Genomic DNA, 19,434 nt, shown 5'->3' with positions numbered 1-19,434 from the left:
TAATATTTTGATAGTAATATATTGTTGTGCATCCATACTATTTGATAATAGTATGGTTTCCCTTATTTGGCATCTGGACCACGAAATAAACATTCTATTTTGTTGCATATTTTTGGTTAGGTTACTTGTTAAAGTAAATGTCAGAAGATCTCCGCAGGGTTAGTAATCCATATGAAAAAGGTGTAGCGCCCTCCAGAGTCCACAAGGGCTTGAAATTAGTTTTTTTTATTATAAGTAAGGTAGTGAGAAGTTCGGTTTGGGTGGAGACACAAACATTTTATTAAAGTTCAAAAGAAAATAAAAAATATTATTTTTTTTTTAAAATTATATTGATAGAATGTAATAATAAAGTTTATTTAGGTTGCGTGTGTAAAAATATTATGATATCGTAAATTTGCAAACTTTTGGCCTACATCACAGAACAATTTTAATAGAATCATGAAATAAAAAATATTAGAATATTTTGTAATAAGGTAACATTCTTTATATAATTAAGTTTTATTTTTTTCTGTATAAAATTGAAAATGAAATCTATTCTATCATAAAAGTATATTTAGTTTTAAATGACATAAATTTATATCTTCTTCGCAAGCAATATTTTTCTATAGTTTAATATAAATTTCTGCTACTACTGTATTCTATACTTCAAGATTCTATGGTAAATTTTTTTTAAGCTATATTACTTAAATTCTCTTCTTAATATTATGTGATTTATGCTAAAAATTGCTTAACTACGGCTCTTATATTCTATTCTTAAATGTTCTAAGTTTTAAAGTCAACTTTTACACTACTACTTTAGTTTACTATTGCAAATATTTATTTCAATTCTACTTAAGAGCTAGGTGTATATAATGTATATTTATGCAGGGAGGTGGGGGACATTGGGCTGTTTATTACACTAGTCCCCAAAGTCTTATTATAAAGTTTTCTTTTTTGTTAGCTTAACAACTTTGGGAACTTTTAATGAATTTTGATTAGGTTGGGTGTCCAAACGTTTCAACCACTAAGTGTAATCTCAGAAAAGGGTAATTTTATATAACATCATCGAGGATGCATATAAATTTATTGGCTTATCCCTTTAGATTGCTGATATTTATGTGTGTGTTTGTTTTTAGGTGTGTTTAAAGGACACTATTTATATATTTTTTGCGAAACGTCATTTAAAAACTATTATTAAACCATATCATTTTATTTCCTTAGTTTTTTACTTCAATTATGTTAGAGACACTTATAGATCTCAAGGGATAAGACAATGAAATATAAATAGTTGTACATTATCAATGATGATAAACAAATTTACCCCTTCTGTAGTTCAAAATGAATGCTTGAAAAGTTTGCACAATACTAGCTTCGTAACGAAGTAATCACAATTCAATAATAGAGCCCAATATTTTTGACCCAACAATAAGATAAGTATGTCCAAAAATGACTCGACAAAACTTTAATAACCAGAAACATAAAAACAAAAAGAAAGAGTAGGTTTTGATTTATTTGTGTATGTTTGTGTACAAGTCTTTACAGTGTGTGCAAGACAAAAATATCAATATACATTTATTAAAAATTAAATAAACTTGATTTTATTTAGTAACTGTTGATAAATTAGGCATATATATAAGCCTGCTCCAGTATTTAAGAGTAGTCCAAGTTAGAAATACTTTCAATCCTTTTTAATCACTTTAAGCCTATGTTCGAGACTATCCCTTTAGATATAGTTCTAAAGTTTTTATGGAGTAAACTTATCCAGGGAGGTAAAAACTTAAAAACTTCAAACTTGTGGAAAACAGAAATAAAATATATTGACGTCTTAAAATTTTAATTTTGAAATTGCTTTTAAAGAAACATTTAAGCTAAATTATTCAGTATTTTAGCTAAATTATAATTATATGGATGTTAGCAAATAGTCTCTTGGATATTATAGATATTTTTTCTCATCGCTAACTATTTTCTTCTTTTTGGGGGAGGGGGGGGGGAGGAGCAAGACTTAAAACAAAGCTTTCTAAAAACTTAAATACATCTTTTAGCCGTTTTAGAGATATTAAAGAAAATCGCATGTTGTATATACCTTGGAAAGTTAAAGAACAAAAAAAAAATTTTAGATGGCAGTTAAATGATCTTTTTGTATTTTTAAAAGTCATCCAATCAAAATCAGGGTGATACAGCCGCAGCAACAATTAGCTGCCTTTTCACGTAAGCCAGAGCTGCAACTAGATCATGCAAAATTTAAAGAAAATTTGCAGCTGCGGTCGAAAATCTGTAAATGGCTTTTATCTGCCAAAAATCAACCGCAGTCGCCTTTTTGTTCAGCTACAGCCTAACCCCCGGATTAATACCTTTTAAGATTATTATATTTTTAATGGCATCATCTCTTCTTTACCAGGATGAAATGCAAATTTTTAGAATGCTTCAACAAGTATACTTTCCTCCATTTATGGCAAATCCTTATATAAAAGTAACAGGACGTCTGGCTGTCAATCTATGTGTCTATCTGTAGTACCTGGTAGTACCTGTAGAGTTCCATCTAGACAATCGATGAACCGATTTGGTTCTCTTTAACAATGGAGCCTTGTATAGGTTCAGTAAAATATAAAATAAAATACCCCTAAAGGCTTTTATTACTAAAATTGAAAAAGGGCACCCAAGGTATTTTAAAGGCCTATTTGCAGACAAATTACTATATGAAAATAATGTTTTTAATCAGAATATGTAAATGGAGACAATTTTTTTCAAAACGTTAAAAAATATGTAATAAAAAAATCTGCATCTGATATCAAAACTCGCTCCACTTTTTGGCAATGATTGATATTTTTTTATGATTTTCTTTTTCAGGACTGGACCTTTTTTGATGCCTTCTATTTCTGTTTTGTGACAATGACCACCATTGGATTTGGAGATATGACGCCAAGTAAGAAATTCTACAAAAAAATTCTTATACATGCTACTATTGCTAAAGCTTAAAACATCTTTGTATTAAGACTGGTCGGAACAATTTATTTTAAGGCCCTTTGACGAAAATTTCACTTTTCGATTTTCGTATTTAACAAGGATGACAACATCCATAAAAGCGAAGCACTGAAACGGTAGGACAAACGGACATTAACACTTTTATATAGTGTCAGAACAGAATAATCAGAATATAAATGTATAAGAGTCGATGCAAAATTGTAAGTAAATTTGTTGAAAAACTGCTTAATACAGGATAATTATGGACATAGTTACATTTTAGGACTTGATTATAGAGCTGATTCGCTTATAACATTATACTTTGTTCTCCCAGGAATCAATATACCAAAAATCAGATCAATCTGATGATTAGATCACACAAAAAATTATTTTAAAAAAGTAAAAAAATCAACATGTTTAAAACGGACGTACGGACATTTTGGTAATGATTATAGAGTTGCTACGCTTTCTAAATTGTACCTAACTATTAAAGGAATCACCATGCAAAATTTAAAATCGATAGGACAATTCTAACAAGCCTAAATTAACTAAAAAGCTATCCGTTACGGAAGGACGGACGTACGGACGGACAGACCCTAATTATAGAAAAGCTTCGCTTTTAAAAACGACAGAAAAAAACTCTAAAAAAACGTTGTAACATTCTAAAAAATTTATAGAAAAGATTAACAATGCTGTACTATTTTTAATATATATAAGTAGATACAAAAAATTATTTTGATTTTAGTTGAAATGATAGATTTTTTTACTGTAAATTTCCGCATTAGCATAAAATTTGGGTTTCCAATTAACTTTTGTTTCTTTTTAGTTTCGTGATATAAAACATTATTCTTGCAGAAATAATTAAGCAATTAGTGGAATACATTATTTTATTAATTGGAATATAAGACTAGAAGCATATTCTGAACCCTCGTCAAATCTAAGAAGGAACATTTCTAGCAGACAAAAGTATTGTTTACTTTCGGCTCAAGTTGATTTATTCTTATTCCGCAAAGCTTTCTACTAAGAAAATATACTGTTTACAGCTGACTTTTATCTATGTATGAAATGAAAAAAAAACATGCGTTAGTAACAAAATGTGTTCACAATTTCAACCAATGAAATTAAATGTATGTACCGATGCGATTCTTCTATTGGCTCAATCAGACATTACCTCTCTTTATTAGTACCTTTATTATTTTATTTTACTACAGAAAAGAGGGAAATTGAAAAAAAAGCGTGCTTTCACATAAAGTGGCTGTTGAGCACTGTTGGTACACCCCCACCCCCCTTACTGAACATTAGAATAACATAAAGGGCCTAGCCCTATATTTTTTATTTTTTATTTTATGACTATGTCATAAGATTTCTTACCTTACCTATTGTTTGTAGTTTAGAGTAAAACACTAAAGAAAGAAAGGATTAAATAACTGTATCTCCTCATCGCAACCGCCTTGTGCAACCTTTTCTATTGGGTCATTGAAAATCAACCAATGGTGTCGCTTATATTAACACAGCCAACTAGCAAAAATATTTTAGAAGCAGACAAAAGAGGTCTTTGAAAAAAGGAAGGGAGGTAGTTGTCTGTATATACATATATACTATAGATCCTCTCCGGATTAATGTCAAAATTGTCCTTTTTGCCAATTATTAGTCGGACAGGTTTTTTCCTATCTATTGATAATAATAATGATAAAAACCAGGATGACAACATCCATAAGTAGCGAAGAATATACCCATGTGGACAAACAGACAAAGTCAGTTATAGACCAGTGTCATAAAGATAAATTTACATATCACGAAATCTTTTCACTTAAAACGTTCATTGTTTTTATTGTAGCATTACCGACAAACCGACGGACCAAGTAAATTATATACAAGATGCTTCTTGTTACAGAAAGTCTACACAAAAAATAGCCGTCTTGTAAAGAATCCGATAAATGTATGTTCCTCCCATTTCGTTTCTAACAGACGGACAGACAGTTCCAATTATAGACAACCTTCGATAATGCTAATAAAAGGTCGTATAATCGAAAAACTGATTGGTTCGTGTCAAAAATATTATTGAAAGTCGTAGAATTATACGAGTTAGAATTTTACTTTATTTTAACTTAAAATTACTTTATTTTCAATTTATTACAGCATGCTATTATGTATTATTTATAGTTATATAAAATTAATTTTCAGCAGAAGGTAAAATCAAAATTGTATTGTTTGGCCGAGCGTTTAGACTCTCAGGGCCAATACAAATGAAATTAATCCTGAAACTTTTCACTTAATTTGCGTGGAAAATTTTTTATAATCGGTTGCGATTTATTATTTTTCTGTATAGCTCAGACAGAACAGGTTCTAATCCAGCAAAAATTAATCGGATTCGGAGCCATTCTGAAATGTGTATTAATAGTGGTCAATTAAGGGGGGAAAATACTTTTGTATAAATCCTTTGACCAATATTTAGTCTGCAAAAGTAAGTCAATTATCCGACAATATCTTTCTTTTTTCTTCCGTCTGCGAAAATCAATTCTGCATTCACTTGGACAATCAACTTTACCAAATAAGGGATAACCTTAAAACCACCCCATCCCTTAAACCCAAAAAAAAACATAAAAAGCCTAAAACCATCCCAAGACCTCTGTGAAGCTTTACTAAAATCGATTTAGTAGTTATCGGAAACTTAAGTAAAAAAAACCTACTGCTTCACATTGATCAATATACATAAATGGTCGTAGAAAGTTTCTCCTATCAATTGTGTATAGTATTTAGGAGAAATTTTTTTAAAATCAACATGATTATGACAGAAATTGTTTTTTAAGATCTATAGCCTCTGTACTTTTAAATCTATTTTTATTAATATATTCTTCCCAAATTTAAATTGTAGAATAATAATTATTTCTTGCATCGTATTATAAACGGCTTTCCGCGGATATAGAATGTACAATTATAAGATTAGAACTAGTTTTTTTAGCCCCGAGGTGCCGAAGGCACCGGCTAAAAAACTGGTTTTAATCTTATGATTGTACATTTTTATATTCGTAGAAAGATGGATATAATTCGATGCTAGACATAGTTTTTTCGTATGGATGAGAACAGGTTCCTATCCACCGGATTCGAATGAATACGAGAAAAACTATTATTTGATTAGAGGGAGAAGTAATATATTTGATTGATTTTATTTTTCTTGTCTTTTATCTAAATTACAAATTTGTCTGGGAAAATCAATTTAATACTTTTTGTCCAAGGTTAGATGATCAAACCTTTAATTCTATTCGTTTTGGTCCGATAATTTCTTTAAATTTAATTTGTTTTGGTATTTGCGCAGCTGCTTTATTATAAGGTTTAGAATGTTGATTGCTAGGACGATTAGGTATTAAGCTTACTAATTTTAGCAACATTAAGGTTGTATAAAGTGCATTTTAGTTCAGACTTTTAAGTATTGTTGAATATTGAATTCGTTGCTGCTCCATAATTGTTTATGTTCGTGTGTCCGTCTTATTTGTATTGCTTTCATTGATGGTTGAACCGTTGTGATATATCTACAATAAATGATGACTGATTTTGCGCTAATAAAAGAAAGAAGTTTCTTTGTTATTTCTTTAACATATAGATTCCCATGGAAAAATATCTTTTGCTGTTAAATTTAATTTTAATTTACTATTTGAATTAATCATTAATGGGTCAAAGCAACTCTATAACACAAAATAATGTGCTGTTTAATAATCAATAATATTTTTATTTCAGGTATTTCTGGAGAAGGTATCTATCTTTCAACTTTTTCATCCTGAAATAAATTAGAAAAACAGGTTTTTGCACCCCGGCCCCGTGAAGTAAAAAAATCGGGGGAGTTATATTATTATTGTCAAACGAGGTCTAAAATCTCTAAATGATACCAGGGGTACTAATGCTATACCCATCCCACACGTCCGTAATTAAAAAAAAAATTATATCTTGTGTAGATGTAGCTGTGTTTGGTGCCCTAGGAAAATGGGGATAGATGTCACAGATTTTGACCTACCTATTCCATTAACGTCATAGTAGAGGGAAAGAGTAAGGGAAGGGGAAAAGAAACTACCTACAAAAGAGATTGGCTAATGGTATAGTGTATTTAATGTCGTCAATAGAACAGGTAGGCCAAAATCAGTGAAATTTATCCCCATTTTGCAAGGGCACTATAGACAGCTACTGTGTAGATCTAAGCTACTCTATAACTATCTTTGTCCGTAAATACTTTTTAAAGTTCCTTTAATTTAAAGTTGTCTCAAACATTTTCTAAAAATTGGAGTAACTATCTTCCGTTTTAAGAACTTTAAAAATTGTATACAGTCATAAAAATCAAATTTCAAATTAAGTTGCCAAAAAATAGATTAGATCTTACAACTAAAAGTTTTGTGTGTGTTTGTCAAACGTTATTCTAAAGTCAAAAAGACACATATTAAAACACTTTATTTCTATCTTACTTTTGAACAAAGACGGTAAGGACTTGTTTATATCATATTATATATATATATACTGCCTATAATACGTATTTTATTGGTATAAAGATAACTTAAACTAGTTACATAAACCCAGATTTAAAGGGATAACACAATGAATGATAAATAATGCTTCCCTCCCCCCAAATTTAATTTTGACTTTTTTTATTATTTTTAGCTATTTTAGGTTATCGATAAACTGTCTGAACATAATATCATTTTGGAAAGAGATCAGATATTACATTTGAGATAAAAACTATTTGCTTCAAATATTTTGGTTATTTTAAAAAATCTAAGGCAAAAAAGTTTTTTATATTAAATGTAATATCAATCCTCCCTAAAACCTGAATATAAAGCATTTTGTGATATACCTATGTATACTGTGAACATAAAGCATTAGCCCCCTTAATACACTTTAAAAGATCTCAGCATGGCTCCGAAACTGGTTAATATCCGCTGGATTAAAACTGGTTTTGTGCAAAACTGATTTAATCATGTATCGTCTCGTATTATAGACAATTTTTCCCGAATTGTCAGCCCTTGGTTTTTGCTTCCCAGGAATAACTTAACTGGAATAAATCTTATAATTTTTCATATTACTATTCGTGAAAACCTGTCTATAATACGATAAATTCAAAGGATATTTGTGTCAATAAATAGAACAGCAATAACAAGCTAACACCACTTGCATTGAAAATACACAGAAAGTATTATACAGTGAGAATAGAGAAAATTCTTAAGAAACTTGTGCTTTTTATTAATTCAAGCATACAATCAAAAAAATTTTTAAGCAGGTAATGTCATTAAAATCGTAATGGCAGTGACTTTTAAAAATATTTTTATTACGTTTTTAGAGTCCAAACGTACCATAGGACATCCCACATTTATATAGTGGCTACGCTACTAAAAAAGATTTTTTAAAGTGTATGAAGCAACTCCTTGTATCGTGTACAAAAAAATATTAAAAATGTAATGTACATAAATTATAAATTTTTGTCTGAACAAATAAAATTACAGATCTAGAAATTAATATAAGATTTTTAAACAAAATACATACATAAGTATATTATATATATGTACATATCTATAGCTATAAACTTTATTTTTCTAAGAAGCAAATCTTCTCTTTTAGTTTAGTTCTCGTGTCTATCTTTCTTTGACTTTATATCTTTTCTTTTTTTCTTCTTCCTCTCTTTTTCTTCTTTCCTCTTTCTTCTTTTATCTGTATCACTCTTTCAAGTTTCTCTCTATATACATCTCTCTCTTTCTCTCCCTTCACTCTCTCTCTCATTCTCTCTCTTTCTTTCTTTCTATATGTCTCTCTCTCTCGCTTTTTCTCTTTCTTTCTTTCTTTCTCTCTTTCTCTCTCTGTCTCTCTCTCTCTCACTCTCTCTCTGTCTCTCTCTCTCTCACTCTCTCTCTGTCTCTCTCTCTCTCTCTCTCTCTGTCTCTCTATCTCTCTCTCAGTCTCTCTGTTTCTCTCTCTCTCTTCTCTTTTTTCCTCTATTCTGTTTTCTCCCACTCTCTCTTATTTTCTTTTATAAACGTTTCGCCACTAATATTGGAATTAATCGTCTTTAAAAAAAATATGATCAATATTCATTAAAAAGATGCATGATATGCATCAGTTTTGTCTTGTCGTTCAGAATCTACAAACAAATTTTGGTAATTTTTAAAGAAAATATTTTTGCATTTTGGCATTGGTCTTGTGTCCCAGCATTTATAAAGATATATTTCATGTGTAAAACAAACTATTTTGCTTTTAACATTTATCCTTATAATAAAGTAACAGGATGTGTATTTGTCTCTGTGTCTGTACCGAAGGATCTCGCTAACCGCTGAACCGATCGGGTTTTCCTTAACAGGGTAGCTTCTAATAGGTTCCGGGAAGATTTATAAATTGGGAGAGGGTACTACAAAAAAAATCACAAAAAAATTTAAATTTCTTTTCTACGTAGAGACTTGAACGCAACATGGAAATGTTCCATATATTTCTTTTTAAATTTAAATTGCCACTAGAGGCCTCTAGGGGCGTAGCCGTAGTAGTATAAAAAGAAACAATAATTCTTCAGGAATTACAGCCTTTAGTACATTCATAAATACAGTACTCTTTCTTTTAATAATGATTTTTCTAAGTAGAATTATAGAGTGCAAACTAACTGTTTATCACATTAAAATATCTCTTTCTTTTAAAATAAATAATATCTATTATTATTACATTCAAAAAATACTATCCAATAAGATTGAACTTAATTTATGTACCCCCAATATAAGATGTATATTGTATAATAATGCTTACATTGTAAAATGAACATAAAAATTAATTTATGTCTAAAGAAATCAATTTTCATATGTATATACTAAAAGTACATAGTATTGGTGTCTTTGTATACTATATAATTTTTTTGTATCATTTGCTACATATAAATCTGCATGTATGTATACGTAATACAAAATTTATAAAGAAGTATGATGTATACTAGTATAAAAAAACTAGTTCACCTCTTTTATTTGTTTTCGTTTAGGCCAAAGCACCTAAAATAAAAATAAAAAATGTCGTCATACAATACAAATGATCAATAATAGGCCAATATACATTGTAATTAACCAATATTAATTTGTATACTGGCTTTTTATTGGTCATACAATACAAATGACCAAGGATAGGCCAGTATTGTAATTGTATTGTATTGTAATTGACCAATGGTAAAATGTATACTGGCTTTTCATTGGTCATTTGTATGGTTTTACGCCATTTTTTAAAAGTTACTATAAGCTGCTTCGGGGAGGCCCCTAAATAAATCACCAAATTTTTATTTGTATTATTTAAAAAAAAATTAAATTGTTCAACCCACCTTGAGGCTAGGGATGGAGTCACTAGCTGTATATTGTACATAAAAAAATATCCATAAAAATGATACATATGATACATAGTAAAATACTGATATTATTACTCTTACCCCTTTTCCAACAAACCCTGGTCTTGAAATGTACATATATAACCATCTTTGCCTATGAGCATGCAAGGGAGGTAGAAACTTGAATTTTAAATAAACCAATAATTATTTTGATCTCTCCATCAGGAATTTGGGGATTGGACAATAACCCTTCCCACTTCCCAACCTCTTCCAATGCTTTCTTATGCTAAAAGGTTGTCCAATAAATGCTACATAAATTTGGAGTCAGCGGAAAGTGTCAGGTTTGACGTCATACAAATACGTCTAAAAATGAAGGATGAGAGTAGAAGTGGGAAAGTAAACCTCTAAAAAAGAGATGTATAATAGACGTATTTGGGTTTATGACGTCACACATGACACTTTCCGCTGTTCCAGAAATTTTAATTTCCAAGTTTAAGCTCCCTTGTATCATAATTTCTATAAATAAAATAATGAAGAAAAAAATGGTAATGAAATTACTAAAGGGTAGAAAAGTACCAATAAATACATGAAAAATATTTTTTATATACTTTTTTTTTGAAAGATAAAAAATATCTTTAAAAGCAAGAATTGTAAGTTGTTTGCAAGTAAATAATTGCCCAAATTGTTACTAAGTTTACTAATTAAATTTAAGATTTACATTGCAAACAATTAATACAAAGCCCTAAGTTACTCAAAAATCAGTCAAATGACGTCATAAAAATGAGGGATTATCCATCTCTTTTTAGGGGTTTTCTTTCCCACTTCTCCTCTCATCTCCCTCATTTTCATGACGTCATATGGCTGATATTGAGTCACTTTGTTCTTTGTCACAATTAATAATATAAACATCATAAAAGTGCAACCTAAAGATTGTATAAGACTATGTATTTAAATAAAAAAATCTAATTATTATTTTGTTTAACATGTCAAATGGTAGAGAAGTCCATCTACATGATGATATCCACAGCTTACATCCTGTTTGGTCTCGCCTTCACCTCCACCAGCATAGAGCTAGTCAGGTAAACCTCCACCAGCATAGAGCTATCAGGTAAACCTCCACCAGCATAGAGCTAGTCAGGTAAACCTCCACCAGCATAGAGCTAGTCAGGTAAACCTCCACCAGCATAGAGCTAGTCAGGTAAACCTCCACCAGCATAGAGCTAGTCAGGTAAACCTCCACCAGCATAGAGCTAGTCAGGTAAACCTCCACCAGCATAGAGCTAGTCAGGTAAACCTCCACCAGCATAGAGCTAGTCAGGTAAACCTCAAACAGCATAGAGTTAGTCAGGTAAAACCAGGGAAAAGGGAATGTAATTCTGACAAACAATTCGACAAAGACCAAACTGCAGCAAAATTGTGTCAAAAATAATCCATATGACGTCATAAAATGAGGTAGATGAGAGAAGTGTGAAGCTGAGCCCTGTATATTTGTCAATGTTCATTTGTCGGTCTGACTTGTTGAGCTTCGCTTTTATGAAAGTTGTCATCCTGGTTAACTTACAGGTATTTAAAGGCATTAAAAGTAAAAAACCTTCATTCTTACACATAACACAATTGCTTTTATTTATATTTACTCAGACTTCATGGTAAATTAAAATTTATTGTTGTTTTTACAGCAAAGCTGTTCTATTATATACCCTCTCAACGTTAGATCAAATTTTTTTACTGTTTAATTTAACTTTCCTACTTTAACTTGGGCCCGATCTGTAAGGGTTAATGAGGATTCGCCTAAAAATTGTTGATTTTTTATTTTTTTTTCAGTTTGTAGTTGTGTTTTTGTGTTTCATCTTAGGTTAGGTTGGGTTTATTAAGAAAATAAATCCCCCCCCCCCCCAGCCTTTTTTCAAAATGCAATATTAAGAGGTGGAGTTCTGTGTTCGTAAGTCACTTTAAGATAAATCACCTCTTCTGCGTATAAGGCTTCGACATCCAAATATTGTTATAAATTGTAAAGACATATCTTACAAATGTCAATTACTAGAAGCAACATGCAGTTTTATTATTACAAATATTAACAGAGAGTTATGCTACACATGATTGTATTAATTCTTGTATTTTTTTTGCAGGCGTCAGTATGCTGAAAGTTGGAGAAAAATGCAGGAACTCAGAGCTAATATTCAGGTAGACTTTTATAAAAACAAGGATGATAACATCAATAAAAGCGAAGCACTGAAACAGTAGGACAAACGGACATTAACACTTGTATAGTGTCAGAACTGAATAATCAGAATATAAAAGTATAAGAGTTAAAGCAAAATTGTAAGTAAATTTGTTGAAAAACTGCTTGATACAGGATAATGTTTATGGACATACTTACATTTTTTGGACTTGATTATAGAGTTGCTTCGTTTATAATATTTTTCTTTGTTGTCCCAAGAATCAATATACCAAAAATTAGATCAATCGGACGATTAGATCACATAAAATTTTTTTGTTAAAAAAGTAAAAAAAAATCAACATGTTTAGATTGGACGTACGGACATTTTAGTAATGATTTTAGAGTTGCTACGCTTTCTAAATCGTACCTAATTATTAAAGGAATCACCATGCAAAATTTTAAATAGATAGGACAATTCTAACATGCCTAAATTAACGAAAAAAGCTATCCGTTACGGACGGACGGACGGACTGAACCTAATTATATAAAAGCGTCGCTTTTAAAAATTATACGGGTATTCCATTAAAGTTCCCCTCTTATTTTTAAGAAAAGTTAAAATCATGGGGGGGGATAGTTTTTGGAGGGTTTGTTGTTTATTACTTTAAGGCAATTTAGGTTAGGTCATATTGGAGTAGAGAACTTAAGTTGGCTTAAGTTAAGGTTTTGCTTTCTGGCACTAAACCTACACAGAATAAATTAAGGCTTACCCTGAAAGTATACACTTATGATTTAATCCATTTACAGATTTTAAGTAACAAACAAACATTCAACAAGATAAAGATAAATCTTTTAATTCGATAAAAATTCAATTGTAATGCGACTTAAAGTCATAACTTCTAAATTCTTGTGTGAAATATGCATTATCTAAGAAGCAGCTTATTGTGTATACAAAAAATGACGTCATACAATACAAATGACCAATGATAGGCCACTATTACTTATTTTTAAAATCATTTCATTTTACAGAGTAGCTTCAATGTCTTGAGGGCCTTTCTAAAATATTGAAGTTTCCCAGGCATTACAATACATTTCTTAATATTTTAATACAACAAAATTAAAATTGTATGATAGAAAAAAGACAAAAATAGATATTATCTATTATACTATGAATCTTTTGGAGACTTGAAAGTCTTTATAAAAGTTTAACAGTTTCTATAAACATCAAAAATCGAATTCATTTTAATTTAATGTATTTTTATCAAAAGTAGAATTATTATTTATGATTATCTCTAATTTTGACTTAATCAATATTAGTTAGACATGCTTTTCTTTACTATTTCATACCAATTTGTCTTCAGAAAGATTTCAGGCTATTGTCTTTTTACCTATCCTGTTTCTCCATAAATAATGTGATTTAGATATTTCTTTTTCTATATTTTCTTTTGTACCAATGCACTGTGAGTAAATGTTTTATATTCTGGGAGGGAGGAGACATTGGGCTAATTATTTCACTAGTTTCCAAAGTTTTAAAATAACGTTTTCATATTTGTTTGCTTAACAACTTTGTAGACTTCTTAATGAATTTTGATTGGTTGGTTAATTTAGTTGAGTGTCCAAACGTTTCAACCACTAATAGTAATTTACAGAAGTAGAAATTGTCTAATCATCATTGGGGATGCATATTAATTTATCAGCCATTGTCTTATCCCTTTAGATCCCTGGTATATATTTGAATTTGAAGATTATCACGAAAATGATATATGTAATACCCGAAAGAAAAACTATTTTTCCGCCATCTTTTATGCCAGTTGAAAATACAATTTCTTTGAAAATTATAGCTATTTTTGTGTAAAGGAAAAGCTTTCTGAAACTTGGGACTATTTTCTTCCTTTACTTTTAGAAAAAAGTTATAGCTACTATCAAGGACGTCCAAGGGGGGAGGGGTAAAGTGGGGATTTCCCCCCCCCCCAAACGAATTTTTCAAGTTTTTCATTTAACCCCCCCCCCCCCAATTTAACAAAAAAAATTCACTTTACCCCCCCCCCTCAATTTAAACAATTTTAGGGGGGAAAATACCCCCCCCCCCAATAAAAAATAAATAATTCCTAAAAATTATAAATGGTTCTCAAATAATTGTAGTCTAAAGAAGGAGTATCTTTGTTTATATAAATTAATCCTCTATTGTCTTATCCCTTATTATACCTGTGTGAATATGCAGAAAATTTGAAATTTCAAGGCATTACAATACTCACATGCACTTCAACAAGAAACTTTTATATTCAAAGTTCTAAAACAGCGCAGCCTTCATTTGCTGATCTAAGTTTAGACAATGGTTTATATCACTATTTCAAGGGAGTAAGATAATAGCACAACATTTCAAACATAAATTAGCCTAAAACGATCCGTGAAGCTATTAGAACCTAGAATAGAGCACTCAGTGCTAAGTGAGATATCATTGAACAAGCAAAACCCTTTCTATAGTAGGAAAAAATAGTTAAACTAACGATTCAAATTGTAATATAATAAACTAATGAGATAAGTTTATCGTTAAAAACTATATAAGGACGACTACAAATCTTTATTTAACCCTTTACAGTCGGGCCCCTTGCCGCACCTTAATCGGTCGGGGGGGGGGGCGTTCAACGCCCCCCCTAATTATCTCAGTTCCTATTAGAGCTAGAGGGCTAAATTTTTTTGTGCAAGTCCCCTGTTTGATAATGAATTTCCGACCTTTTATAAGTCTAAGTCAATTTTCGCTTCCTTCACCCTTTTATTTAACAACCTTTGTTTTTAGGTCTTTTTTTACTTAAAAATTTCAAACGGCTGTAATTTTCTTACTTTTGAAGCTAGAAGAAATTTTTTTTTCCAGAAAATGTTTATCTTTATGTAAATTTTACATAAGAAATATCAAAATATCAATTTCAGCGGCCGCAGCTGTACTTGGCAGCTGCCAGCCGCCGCAGTCGGCGGTCGGCGGGAAAACGGCGGCGGATCTTCATGAAATTTTAATACGTTATGTAGACATGTAAGAAAAGCTTAAGTTTAAAATTTGAAGTCTCTAAGTCAAAAATTGCGGCCACAGGAGCCTTTTAAAGATTTCTGGAAACCTGGAGGATCAGGATCTGCAGGATCATACCTGGAACCTGAAAGTGACTTGGACACCTGTATTTAATACAAGGATGTACTACTAGAGGATTTTTTAGAATTTTGCTATGATAAAATGCTTAGTTTTAGTCAAAAAAATATTTTTGCTCTTTACCTGGATGACCCTGCCAGGTTTGCTGGCATCCTGTGCCCGCCAGGATGGAGATATTCAAAAAATTTCAACTCTCAGTTATGTGTCATACCCATACTTAAAAAGTCAAGCAGTTTGGGCTCTTTATCTTTCACACACAGAAAATGAGATAGAAAAAACTGGATGGGGGGGGGGGGGCGTTCAACGCCCCCCCCCCCCCCCCCGACCGTTAAGGGTTAAAGATTAGTCAAAGTAAGACAAAATGATAAGTAAAAGTTTTATTTTTAACAATCCTGACAGACGAACCTCGTAAAAGTGTCGAACTATGACGTCAGAAAAAAATAACAATTAACCAATGAGAAGCCAGTATTCACTGTAATTGACCAATGGTAAAATATATAGCGGTCTATCTTTGGTTAATTGTTAATTTTTTCTGATGTTATAGTCAGACACTTTTACTGGGTTCTTGACAGACTTTTAATACATAGGAAAAGTGAGGTATATTAAGGGATAAGACAATATGGTAAATAAATGTAGGTTTTCGAATGATGAAAGACAAATTACCCCTTCTCTAGATGAAAGCTTAGTTGAAAAGCTTAGACACTATTATTTTGATACAAACCTTTCAAAATTCAATAATAGTACCCAAAGTTTGAGCCAACAAATGAGATGGTTACAATACTTTGGGTACCAGTAAAGTTTAAAAATGTTCTTTCCCTCCCTAAACGTGTTACTTGGCTAGACAAACAGTACAACAGTGATTCTTGAAGAGTTGCATTGCTAATACAAAAGTTACAAAGAATAAAAATAATATTTGTTTATATTTAGGCACAATTGAAACTGGCTGACACCCTTAAGAAACTCAGTGAAACAGCAGGTTACATTTTTAATAAACAAAACATTTTAACATGAAAAAAAAATAAGGAAGAATATGTATCTCTAAAAACAAATCTTTTTATAATTTAATTTATTAATTCTAAACCCTAGGAGCGATCATATAGTTGAAAAAATATTTTTGATATTACCATGAATATAGGGATAGGTCAATGGGTCTATTATAATTTTGTGGCTATCTTTAACTTAGGGCACTAGAACCAATGCAACCGTTCTTATTTTGGCTTATTTTAGGACTTTATGCACTAGTTCAAAAATCATTCTAGATTAATCTAATTTTCAAGATTAACGAGAGAGAACTCTGGAATTTAATTAATATTTCATCCCTGAATATTAGAAAGGAAAATAATTTTCATATAATTATTAATGTTAATAATATTTATTCTCATATTCATTCGAATCCGGTGGATAGGAACCGGTTCTCATGAATACGAAAAAACTATGTCTAGCATCGTATTATATCCAGTTTTCTACGAATATAGAAATGTACAATTATAAGATTAAAACTAGTTTTAATCTTATAATTGTCCGCGGAAAGCCGTTTATAATACGAGAAATAACTATTATATTACAGAGAAGAACAACGTTGATATTGGAATTGATATTGCCGACGACCTTCAGGCCCTGCAGAATAATCTTAATAAGTTTAAAAATTCAAAGGTGAAACATTTTTTTTATAGAATTGGTTCTCAGTCATACTTAAAAATCATGTATTAGTATCATCGTATTGCAGCCAATTTTCCACCAATAAAAATCATAAAATTAATACTATTTCGACTAACAAAACTGGATTTAATCTTAAATTTTTTTTATTTTCAAACCCGCCGAAAGCTGTCTATCATACGATGAGATAAATAACTAATCTTCAATTTTTGTTAGATTGATAATTCTAGCAAGATTTTTATTTAAGTTTTGGGATTTTTAGACGTATGGATACTATATATAAGCCCCAATTAAAGAGTAGCTGCGCTATTAATAATCAACATTTTTAAATAATAAAATAGTAAGGCCGAATGACCAAGTCCTTAATTTGAACAGTGTACATTGTATGAATGAAGCGCAGTTATTTTTTCATTTATTAATAAAATAAGTCACCTTAAACTTTTTAAAATAAATCTTTAGAAATTAGAACATTTTTGTGAATAAATTCTGCTAAAATTCCTGATAAAAGTCTATTATTTGATATTTTTAGATGGGTGGAGAGTTTGCTGATGTAGATATTCAACAATTAAACTGGGTAGAAAACAACAAGAAAGTCAAAGCATTTTTCATTTATGAATCTTCCGTCTAAAATAAAATTTGTTTGTTCTATTTTCTTCATGTGATCAGAAAAAATATATGTATTTTAAAACGTTTTTTTTTTAATTGTAAAAATGGAATTACTTTACAAGTCTTATGCAAGGATATTGAAGCGTTTTTTTTGTTATTCACTTTGTTTTGAGCGGGAGGTTTGAAATGATGCAATATAAAATGTTACCTCCCTTCCAAAAATATTTTTTTACTCTTCATAAAATTGGTAGTGCTTGATTCAAATATATACATAAGTTTTGCTTCTACCAATAGATGTACTGAAATAGTATAGAAAGTTTATTTGGAAATGAAAACATATTGTTTTAATTGTATAGACAGATATATATAGTCAGGGATAAAGGAATATGTAATTTTTCGTTACATAAATACAGCCATAAAGACAGAGCGAGTTATGGTCTTAAAATATAAAAGCTTTAATGTTTAAAAGAATTATTTTCGTCCATTGTCTTATTTTATTCCTGGCAGTGCGTTATCTGGTACATATGGTTTTCTAGAATTGGCACATTGTCTTTGGAAGAATGTCGACAAATTTCATAATTTAAAAGTTAGTTGTCATATTTTTAGATCATTTAATTATCTTTATTTTCTATACTAGCGAAGCCATGATAAGAGAGAAACTTTTTTTATTTTACCAGAATAAACTTTTAAGTAGCGGATCCACTCCAGAGATAATTCATTACGTTAATAAAAGTTTTAGGAACAAGTGCTTTCATTCGTTGGCTCAAATCTTTATGTATTATTAATGAATTACGATTGCTTGATTCACAACTATTTATTTATTCTTTCTTATTCAATTTTTTACAATATCACGTTATAATAGGTAAAAATATAATTTCAGATTGTCTCAGAAAAATTTACTATTGCACACCCAAACTTTAACCATTATATTTTTGCCAAATGTCATGTGTGACGTCATAAAAATACGTATAAAATGGAAGGATGAGATTAGAAGTGGGAAAGGAAACCCCTTAAAAAAGAGATGGGTAATACACGTACTTTTATGACGTCACTGTCCCTTCTGTATGTTATCGTGTACGGAAGTTCTATTTTCCTCTTACTTTCTGTATGACCTTATGAATAGATTGTGGTACTTTTGGACAGGGATCGGAAGCCTCACGTAAGCCGCGTGTAAGCCTCAGTGAAATCGTGATTTTATCACTATAAAATTCAGCTGGATGTATAAAAGGGCTCTTTAGCAGACAATCCTTCTTTCTTAAATTTTTTTTTCTGCTCACAAGCAGGTTTAAAACTGAGGCTTATGCGCGGCTTACGTGAGGCTTCTGATCCCTGCTTTTGGACCTACTTGTTCTTGTTGCAATACGCCAGCTTTGAAGAAGCTTATTCTTGTTTTATCATCTGCCAGCCAGAAAAGCGCTTTCTTGTGTAGAATAAATTATACTTTTCAATTAAGGATGTCACACAACAAAGTTGTAAAACAAAACTACCTCAAATTAAACAAAGTAGAATGGTATCTGTCCATCTGTCTGTATGGGTAAAAATCTAGACAACCGGCGCGGTGGACTGATTAGGTTTTGCTCTCTATGAAATATACCAAGAAAATATCGACATTTC

At 30.7% G+C, this 19,434-nt stretch overlaps 1 protein-coding gene across 1 annotated transcript in view; it reads left to right on the top strand.

The window, feature by feature from the left end:
• LOC145304262 (TWiK family of potassium channels protein 7-like) overlaps positions 1 to 17,904 on the top strand; it is a 101,980-nt gene extending 84,076 nt beyond the window's left edge. The window contains exons 11-17 of the mRNA XM_080146111.1: positions 2,827 to 2,902; positions 6,676 to 6,692; positions 11,252 to 11,343; positions 12,391 to 12,445; positions 16,486 to 16,534; positions 17,126 to 17,211; positions 17,744 to 17,904. Of these exons, the coding sequence (XP_080002237.1) occupies positions 2,827 to 2,902; positions 6,676 to 6,692; positions 11,252 to 11,343; positions 12,391 to 12,445; positions 16,486 to 16,534; positions 17,126 to 17,211; positions 17,744 to 17,842 (474 nt within the window). The 3' untranslated portion in view covers positions 17,843 to 17,904. The remainder of the gene's footprint in view (positions 1 to 2,826; positions 2,903 to 6,675; positions 6,693 to 11,251; positions 11,344 to 12,390; positions 12,446 to 16,485; positions 16,535 to 17,125; positions 17,212 to 17,743) is intronic.
• Positions 17,905 to 19,434: the final 1,530 nt, after the last annotated feature.

The sequence above is a fragment of the Acartia tonsa genome, chromosome 13, assembly GCF_053477335.1.
Source record: "Acartia tonsa isolate MP-2025a chromosome 13, ASM5347733v1, whole genome shotgun sequence".
Lineage (NCBI taxonomy): Eukaryota > Metazoa > Arthropoda > Copepoda > Calanoida > Acartiidae > Acartia > Acartia tonsa.
The sequence above is the reverse complement of the archived record's forward strand: the minus strand, read 5'-3'. Positions and strand labels throughout refer to the sequence as shown.